The sequence below is a fragment of the Papaver somniferum genome, chromosome 2 (assembly GCF_003573695.1).
Source record: "Papaver somniferum cultivar HN1 chromosome 2, ASM357369v1, whole genome shotgun sequence".
Lineage (NCBI taxonomy): Eukaryota > Viridiplantae > Streptophyta > Magnoliopsida > Ranunculales > Papaveraceae > Papaver > Papaver somniferum.
This window is the reverse complement of record NC_039359.1, coordinates 56186012-56195562: the sequence shown is the minus strand read 5'-3', so window position 1 is coordinate 56195562 and position 9551 is coordinate 56186012. Positions and strand designations below refer to the sequence as shown.

Sequence of the window (9551 nt, the reverse complement as noted above, 5' to 3'; positions counted from 1 at the left end):
AGGGACCTCCTACCACCAGAGGAAACATTGTCCAGTCTTTGTCAGAAGTGAGGCGAAGCTGGCCATCTCGCCCAGGATCAAGAGGATCCACGTCAAGGATCAAGGCTTTCAAGGGAGCGACGAGAGGCTTCCGAATGAGCTCGATACCCCATTCTTGGTACTTCTTCGAGCAAGTAAACTGAGCCGAATAGTTGGCAGCGAAGGAGTCCACATTGAAATCGAGAGGATCGTACTCTGCCACAGCCGATGGAACTTGCGAAGAACTGTTCTCAGAGCGAAGCTTAAACTCGTTCGAAATACGAATAGCATCACCAGAAAGTTGGAAAACCCCACATTGGAGCCTGTTAAGGATCTCGAGAAAGACGGGGTTAGAAGGGTCGTCAAGCGGAAAAGACAGTTCGGCTCTCAATTAACCGACGATTATTATCATCTTGTCCGACGACCAAGCGTCGAATTGAATCCATCTGAGATTTAACTCCATGTTTGGTGCTGCAACCGTTGGAGGGACTGTCGAAGGATCAACAACAGGATTCAGAGATAATCCTAGCTTTTGAAAATCAGCTTGAAACTCCTCGAGAGTTTTAAGAGGGGTAGGTGTTGGGACACCCTTGGAGGCCATGAGGAAAATCTGGAGGATTGAAGAGGAAGAATAGTAGCAGCAGAAGAAGCAGTAGCAGGGATGAAGATGGTTCGAGTGTGATGCAAGAAAAGAAGAGAAACATAAAGAACCAAATACTAGGATGAATCAAAGTATTTATGTATTTATAGCGGGGAAAAGATGACCGGTAGAAGCAAGTTGACGGCACGTTCGAGAAATTCCAACTGGTAGTGGCCGGTTACCAGGAGAACGTGGCCACGTGAAAACCAAGGACGTGACGAACGTGGACGACAATGGGATTTAGCGGTTCTTATTCCGTTCTTGCGTTACTCGAACAGAATAAGAAAAGGCAAAATGTGGGTACACAAAACCAGTTCTCTACGTGGCTACACCAGAAGACACGAAGTGAGATCGAAGAATCCAACCAAAAGATACTATAACATTTCCCCAAGAAATCCGGCCAGTGGCTTGTCAAATCAAGGTCGAAATCACCTTTTCACAAACCAGATACACGAAGTAAGGATCTATATACGAAGTGTTAAACGAAATAAAACCTAAACAAAGGAACGGATGGAGTGTCCAACAAGATATGGGTCGCGAGATCAAAACGGACGAAGTATGATTACTTAGCTGGGAAGTTAACTTGTGAAGGTGATGAATTGTGGAACAAGAAAATAGACAGCTGTCCCGACAACCCGCTAGAGGTGTCAGCGAAAGGAAAAGGAAACTTTACCGAAAATGGAATGGGCGAAGCAAAATGAGTTGTATCCCATTAAGGACAATTGGCCTATAAACAGGAACCTTTGGGCATAAGAAGAGGGGAAGAATCTCAAGAGAAAAGATTAGTCTTGTGTAGGAGTGTGAGATTAGGATTTCTGAGATCCTCATACTTGTATTGTGAACCTGCGGTGATAGATTAATAAAGAAACTTTTATTTTCAATCTTGGAGATGTCTTAGATCTTGGTTTTACTTACTATTTGGGTGTACTGCTGTATTTCCAATAGTTACAATCTGATTGGCGTGGTCCCGTATATAAATGTGGAATAATGAATGTTCGTTACTTATGTTTCTTTAGTAATAGATAGATAGTTGGCTGAATAAATTTGATTACAGGTTACCAGTTCCAAGGCCTGGACAAGTCCTTGGTTTAGTGGGAACAAATGGAATTGGAAAGTCTACTGCGCTTAAAGTGTTGAGTGGGAAATTGATGCCTAATTTGGGTAAATTTGATGTAAGTACAATAGGAATTTTCAGAAAATATCATTCTTATCACATTATGATACATGAAACTAATGGATAGTTGCTGTTGATTTTATTCCCTTGTAGAACCCACCTGGCTGGCCGGACATATTGGCATACTTCAGAGGAAGTGAGCTTCAGAACTACTTCACTCGCATGCTTAACGAAAAGTTACAGGTAATTCAGTCTAGGGATGATTTGATACCTATGACACAATAGAAGAGCAATAACTACTTGATTGTGCCTTTATAATTTTTTCTGCCGAATTTCCGTCTTACTGCTACTTATTCCTTTCAATAGGCAAAATGCAAGCGCCAATATTTGGATGACATCCCAAAAATGATTAAAGGGAATGTTGGGCAAGTTCTGGAGCAAAAAGATGAGAGAAATGTCAGAGAGGAACTCTGTCGCGATCTTGAGCTGAACCAGGTTACAGATCGGAATGTTGGTGATTTATCTGGTGGTGAGCTGCAGAGATTCTCTATCGCTGCGACTGCCATGCAGAGCGCAGATATATATATGTTTGACGAGCCATCCAGTTTTCTTGATGTGAAGCAGAGGCTTAAAGCTGCTCAAGTTATCCGAACGTTGCTCAGGCCAAACAGGTCTAGTCTCTTTCCTCTCTCATGATATTATGTTCATTCAGACATGAAGCAGAACTCTTATGATGTTATGTTTTCATCTTCAGCTATGTGATTGTTGTGGAGCATGACCTTAGTGTTTTGGACTACTTATCGGACTTCATTTGCTGCTTATATGGGAAACCTGGAGCTTATGGAGTTGTAACCCTTCCTTTTTCCGTCAGAGAGGGAATTAATATTTTCTTGGATGGCTTTGTCCCTACTGAGAATCTACGATTCCGTGATGAATCACTTACTTTTAAGGTAACATTTCTTTCTTCTGTTATATGGTTCTATGCTCTGAATATTCCATTATCATTTATCTACTGTTTCTTTTCAGGTTGCTGAGACTCCGGAGGAGAGTGCAGAAGAAATTCAGTCATATGCACAATACAAATACCCTACAATGAGTAAAACTCAAGGAAATTTTAAGCTTCAAATCATGGAGGGAGAATTCACTGATTCTCAAATTGTTGTTATGCTGGGTGAAAATGGGACAGGGAAAACAACATTTATCCGCATGCTGGTACACCTTCAAGATCCTTTATTCTATGAGTGCATGATTATCTTGATTGTGTAGAGATATATCTTTTGTGAATTCAAAATAAGATGTGGATTTCTTAATCACTGCTACAACTATATACAGGCTGGTTTATTGAAACCCGACGAGGTGGATGATTCAGATGTAGAAATACCTGAATTTAATGTCTTACAAACCCCAGGAGATCAGTCCTAAATCTCTATCTTCTGTTAGGGAGTTTCTGCATAAAAGAATCCGTGAGGCATGCATGCATCCTCAGTTTGTGTCAGATGTCATGAAACCACTCCAAATTGAGAAGTTAATGGATCAGCAAGTCAAGAATCTCTCAGGTGGAGAGCGCCAAAGAGTTGCATTATGTCTTTGCCTTGGAAAGGTCTGTGTTCTTACTTATTTTCTTAATTTGATCTTGATTTCCTGTTATAATGGCCTTCATGAATTTGTTAATGTATGATTCATTACAATTTTACAATTGCTGTTTATGGTTAATGCAGCCCGCGGATATATATCTGATAGACGAACCGAGTGCTTATCTTGATTCTGAGCAGCGTATCGTTGCCTCAAAAGTCATTAAGAGTTTTATCCTTCACGCAAAGAAGACTGCTTTTGTCGTTGAGCATGATTTCATAATGGCGACTTATCTTGCTGATAGAGTGATTGTTTTTGAGGGTAGACCATCTATTGAATCTACTGCCAATGCTCCTCAGTCTTTGTTGACAGGGATGAACCTTTTCCTATCTGTAAGTGGCATTTCTATCTTGTTATGTTGCTTTAGATAATTATATCTCAGGTTATATATACGGTTCTATTATCAACGGTTTGGGGTAACAGAACACTAGCAGGAAAATGAATTCACATGTTTTAGACTGAAAAAGAGACGAGACAAAATGTTAAGCAACCATATAAGGCATTATCTGCACAGTAATCTGCTGAAAGTGCTCAGTACTCTGTAGCCGTTCTTTTGATTCAACCTAGTTTTTCTTCTCCCCACTTCTTTGATCCAAGATTAATGCTGCTTACTAATTGCTAAATTTTGGTCTTATTGCTGTGCAGCAATTGGATATTACATTCAGACGCGACCCTACAAATTTCAGGCCGCGGATTAACAAGTTGGAATCCACGAAAGACAAGGAGCAAAAAGCTGCTGGGACCTTTTATTACCTCAACTAAGGCGCACCAGTGGTCAAGTTTCATGTAAGGTTAAACTGTCTGTAAAAGACTCACAGTTCACCTTGACGTCCAGTTTTGACTAATCTCTGCGTTTCTGGTCTTAATATTGTGGACGGGGTCCAATCAATATCAGACAGTGGATTAACAAGTTGGATTGCGCGGGAGACGGGGGCAAGCTGGAATCCACAAGAGACGGGGACAAGTTGCAATCCACGAGAGACGGGGAACAAAGAGCGGCAGGGCCCTATTGTTAGCTCGATGACTAAGCCTGCAATACCACCTAGGCCAAGTTCGTTTTTACCCCTTTGCTATTACTTTTCATTTTTGCATTTAGCTTCGTTGGCTTAATATTCTATGCTCTTTATTTTTGGTTGGCAAATATCTATTCACAGTTGGAACTGAACCCTTAATATCGCTTACCTTTGGCTTTCCCATAGGTGCTTTTATCGGTGGAATAACAATAAAAGAACGACAAAGCCTCAGAGTCGTTCCGCAGCTGCTGAGCACGAGGTTTTTGGCCTAGGTGCGCTGGCCAGTTGTTGGGGAGGTCATATCTGTTGGAAGCATAGCATACAATAGTTTGAAGAACCACATGTTTGGTTAGTTTTAGTTCTGCACCCCAGAGGTTGCTTTTTGTTTGCTTTCTACTTGCTCCCTCTGAGGTTCAGGAATCAGTAGAGGAAATTTATTTATTGAGACGGTATTTGATGTTTTCTTAAGAATGAACATAATTTGATTATGTTGCTGGGACAAATTAAGTAAGGCCTTTATATTTTTTGCTTCTCTGGTGATGTTTTGTTTAAAGGTAATGAGACCTTATTTTCGGTAAATTTCTTAGTGGGTACAAAGATCAAGAGAAATTGTTCTCCAATTTCTTAGTGGTAAATTTCATTTCTAAGGAGTACTACAACCGGCACTTAAGACCTTCACACACTTGCAGATCAAGGAAGTTGGGGGCAGTTGCCCCTAGCTGGCTCATGAAGTTGTACCAACTTGCAACTTCCTAGATTTGGGCTTATTCATATTTGGCCCATGTTTTTTGAACCCAATTTTTCAAAGAAAACCATAAAATTTTCTGTGGAATCGTATTTTTCCTCCAAACGGTAAGTTCGTTTTTCCCCCTTTTCACCTCAAAATGATAAGTTCCGCCATTGGAAGTGCACACGAATATGGCTTTATTGCTGGCCTTGGCCATTTCCGATCAAAATTATCCTTGTTGTGTAATGCCATTAAGTCATCTCATCTACGCCATCACTAGATATTCAAATGTTGTTAAAAATCTACACAAAAATGGTCCTTTAATTTGTTTCATTGCCCATCAAATAAAGATGTTCTTGATGGCCACAGACACCTAAACATTGTCAACCACACCACTACACTCTATTTCCTCCTCTCCATTTTCTTAGAAATTAAGGCACCTTAAAATATGCTAAAGTTTATCTGTTTGTATGGGTGCATACACATAAATGAGGTAAGAGTTTGTTAACAGAAAAATCTTACTAAAACATATCTTACATATAACCCATAAAGTGACGCCACATACAAGGAAATACCGTTATTCAAGATCTCACTGACTAGGTTTGAGTTCGTTAAGAATTTAATGCTCTCATCGATCCTTTTTTTTTTGTCATGGAATGCATTAAAATCCCAAGCCCCATTACTCGGTTTGAGTTCGTTAAGAATTCATTTTTTATCAATGCAGAAAATCCCCCAACTCGAATGGAGGTGGGATTTGAAAACCAGATTTGTTGTTGCAACTGTTGGACATTTGCATTACTTATTTTGTTTTGATACATAGACACTTGCATTTCACTGATTTCAGCTACTGCTTAGTGTTAAAGTTAGTTTTCAGGCGCATTTCTCTCTGGTATAATGATAAAGTCCTAAAACGTTGATAACACTTTAATTTAAAACTCACCGGCATGGTACGATTAACTGAAAAAAAAACACATCACCAACTTGTTCCCAAAAATGTGGTCCATTATTGTCCAATCTCATTGACTTTGTATACTGTAAATGTTATCTTCAAAGTTCAACCCTCTTTAATTAATCCAATACTCTAACAAAAATTGAATCCTCATATTCTATTAATACCAGCGTTCTTCAGATCATTCATTGGACCCAAATTGCTTGAGTTATGGGTGTATACACAAATTGCCATGTTCTTCTTGAACTTTTATTTTTTGCCGCATCGTTACTCAGATCTTGTTCAGCTCTGGAAAGATTTTCTTCTAACTACGTTTTTGGAGATTCTTTGGTTGATGTTGGTAACAATAACTACATTGCAACTGTTGCCAAGGCAAATTACTTACCAAATGGACTTGATTTTCCTCCCAGGCTTAATCCTACCGGACGGTTTTGTAATGGAAGAATGGTCGTCGACATTATAGGTAACTACAACTAAGTAAATTAGCTGTTCGTTTTTTCGAAGTACTATATTTTTTCTTATTTTCTCTGTTTTGGGTATACTTTGATTAGGTCAAGAATTGGGCTGGAGAACTTTCACTCCGGCATACTTGGCACCAACTACAGTTGGAGATGTTGTTCTTGATGGAGTTAATTACGCGTCGGCAGCTAGTGGAATTCTTAATGGAACGGGCAGGAATTACGTAAGCTTGATTCGTTTTCTATACAAGAATTTGTTCGAAAATGGTTTATTGATTTCATTGATTATATTCTGAATTCAGGGTGGACGTATCAACATGGATTGCCAGATTGATAACTTCGCGAAAACAAGACAATCCATAATCTCAAAAATGGGTTCTTCTGCGGCTTCAGAACATCTAGGAAACGCTCTATTCTCTGTCACAACTGGTTCTAATGACTTCATTAATAACTACTTGTTAAGTCCTACAACTGCAGTCTTCGTTACCCCTGAAACATTTGTTAATCAAATGATTGCAAGATTCAATATTCAACTCAGAGTAAGAATTGATACATTCTTCTTCAAACCGGATTTGTTTTTAGATTGTAAATCAAATTTTCTCATTGATGCATGTTTTTATAATTGTAGAGACTATATGACATGGGTGCTAGGACGATTGTTGTTGTAAATGTAGGACCAATTGGTTGCATTCCAGATCAGCGGGATAAGAACCCATTGGCCAGAGATTCATGTGTCGGTTTGCCGAATCAATTAGCAGTATTATTTAACAAAAAATTGAAGGCTCTTATAATGGATTTGAACTCCAATCTTGCGCAATCCAAGTTTTTGTATGCAGATGTTTACAGCATTGTTTCTGACATCATTCAAAATTATCAATCTTACGGTAAGCAGAGGAATTTTCTACCATACAACTTATTTAAGAAATTGTCTACAAATTTTTTCCCTCTCTTTAAAACACTTTTTTTTTTCTTTTTTTTTTTTTATGTGAATGCAGGTTTTGAGAATTTTGATAGTGCATGTTGTAGACTTGCGGGTAACTATGGTGGTTTGGCTCCATGTATTCTACTTTCCACTGTTTGTCCGAACCGATCTAAGTATGTATTTTGGGATCCATTCCATCCAACTGATGCTACTAATTTCATTATCGCCAAGAGATTACTCGACGGAGGTTCTAACGATATTTACCCGACAAATATTCGGCAACTAATGCAGGCTAATTAGATATTATGTGACCTCATTATGTAAAACATTTAAACGTTTAATAAACTGCATGGACATTCTGCATTTTCCAGAAACCATTTGTACCCAGTGAAGGAATCGACGTTCAATTGTATCTAAGAAATTGAAATTTAACAAAGAAAATTCCACTACATAAATGGGAGTTAAAAACATAAGCTTAGGGACTATGTCCATAGATGTGCGGCCCAATTAGGTAGTTAAGGTTTTTCATGGTTGTATATAAAGCATACTCTGCCATGTAATATGGCTATTGTCTATCAATACAATTCCTCTTGTCGTTTCTCATATTCTTGGTCTTCTCTCTCCCTCAAAGATGTTATCAGTACGAAGTTGTACCGCAGAGTTATATGGGATCGATTGATTTTCTTTTTTATGTTTTTGATTTTGGCATATCCAAGCTATATCTATGAAAATCACATAATCAGTGGAGTTATTAGTCAATTGAGTGGTTGTTTGTATTGGGATTACATTTTCTAATATATGCTTATGTTTGTTGGGATTGATAGTTTGGAATCAGTGTGTCGTTTGGAATGACCTGGTAAGGAGAAGATGGGAAAAGATGAAAACAAAAATCTTTTCGTGAAAACGAGAATCCATTCCGGATAAATTTTTGATGTGGGCGTTCTTTGATGGGGGCATGAGGGACAAATCAGGAGTTGACATGTGTTTTTCATATTAATTGATTCAACTAATTTTGCTTCCAAAAGTATCAAAGATAAAATATAAGCAATTAAGATAACCAATATTTTCTCAAAAAATAAACTTGTCTTGTTTTTTTGGAAACAAAATTTGTTGGAATCAATTAATATAAAAAACACATATCAACTCCTGATTTGTCCCTCATGCCCCCATCAAAGAACGCCCACATCAAAAATTTATCCATCCATTCCAGTGAAAATGTCCAATCCTTAGTTGTTGTGAGATCCCTTGATTCCAAAGAAAGAAAAAAAAATCCGTGGAGAAAAAACAAAACGAAACGCCTGCACCCACATTATCCGTGAAAAAGAAAAAAAAAACAAAAAGCAAAACGCACAATCACGATCCACTTTGTCCGCTTGCATCTTGAAGAAAGTCTCCAGTCCGCTCCAAACCGGTTCGACCAAACCGGACCCACACAACCCGGACCAGCCCAACCCTGACTGGGCAGACCTAACCCCTTTCTGTTCCAGCCTTGGTTCCGGTGCCCTGTTGCAGCTTGGTTTTAGGCTGTGCGCGAATAAATCGAGGGAACCAGAAATCGAGGTATATAACTACAATTATAATGTGGGTTTTTACGTTGAGTACTTGGTAGGCTTATTTATTTGTTTTTAGAACATGCCTAGTCTTGTTTATTTTTGTCTTAAGATATGTCCACATCAACGACCAATTTAAATTATGATTGTTGATCTCGATCATTAAGAATTTTGGTTTTTTTTTTCTTGAATATGATATTGGCTTAGAAGTACTTGAGCATTATTATTGGATATTTGATATTTTCTCCCAAATTTTGAGTGTTTCGTGGGATGTAATCCACTTGTTGGCATAGTAAAATATGTGCATAAGGACATGTATCATGAGACAAAAATGTACTTTAGTCTTCGGTAGTAATAACACCAACACACAAGTATCAACCGAACATGGGACCAGCTAAAATGTAATTCTAGCTCCCATCATAAATGAAAGAGTTGGAAATGCACTGGTCATGGGTGTTGCTATATACAACATAATGTGTGTATCATAGTAGTAACCAATTTCTAAAGGAGGTCATGTTTTAGACATCA

General features: G+C 38.5%; 2 protein-coding genes and 1 pseudogene across 2 annotated transcripts; all 3 read left to right on the top strand.

The window, feature by feature from the left end:
* Positions 1 to 891: 891 nt before the first annotated feature.
* On the top strand, positions 892 to 2806 carry LOC113351095 (ABC transporter E family member 2-like). Its single transcript, XM_026595155.1, has 5 exons — positions 892 to 954; positions 1681 to 1830; positions 1926 to 2015; positions 2139 to 2443; positions 2527 to 2806. Exons 1-5 carry the CDS (start codon positions 892 to 894, stop codon positions 2804 to 2806), a joined length of 888 nt encoding a protein of 295 aa, XP_026450940.1.
* A 28-nt stretch (positions 2807 to 2834) lies between these two features.
* On the top strand, positions 2835 to 4925 carry LOC113353329 (annotated as a pseudogene).
* Positions 4926 to 6303: 1378 nt separating this feature from the next.
* LOC113351094 (GDSL esterase/lipase At4g16230-like) lies at positions 6304 to 7773 on the top strand. The gene is made up of 5 exons (XM_026595154.1): positions 6304 to 6556; positions 6645 to 6775; positions 6854 to 7090; positions 7180 to 7435; positions 7547 to 7773. The coding sequence occupies exons 1-5, from the start codon at positions 6304 to 6306 to the stop codon at positions 7771 to 7773; spliced, it is 1104 nt and encodes a 367-aa protein (XP_026450939.1).
* Positions 7774 to 9551: the final 1778 nt, after the last annotated feature.

Excerpts from the sequence above, each read along its gene's own strand:
- LOC113351095 (XM_026595155.1), top strand. The coding sequence starts at position 892 with ATGGGATTTAGCGGTTCTTATTCCGTTCTTGCGTTACTCGAACAGAAT. Across the intron at positions 955-1,680 it reads AGAATAAGAAAAGGCAAAAT|ATAGATAGTTGGCTGAATAA; the intron begins GTGGGTACACAA and ends CTTTAGTAATAG. Across the intron at positions 2,016-2,138 it reads TGCTTAACGAAAAGTTACAG|GCAAAATGCAAGCGCCAATA; the intron begins GTAATTCAGTCT and ends TCCTTTCAATAG.
- LOC113351094 (XM_026595154.1), top strand. The coding sequence starts at position 6,304 with ATGGGTGTATACACAAATTGCCATGTTCTTCTTGAACTTTTATTTTTT. Across the intron at positions 7,091-7,179 it reads GATTCAATATTCAACTCAGA|AGACTATATGACATGGGTGC; the intron begins GTAAGAATTGAT and ends TTATAATTGTAG. Across the intron at positions 7,436-7,546 it reads TCAAAATTATCAATCTTACG|GTTTTGAGAATTTTGATAGT; the intron begins GTAAGCAGAGGA and ends ATGTGAATGCAG.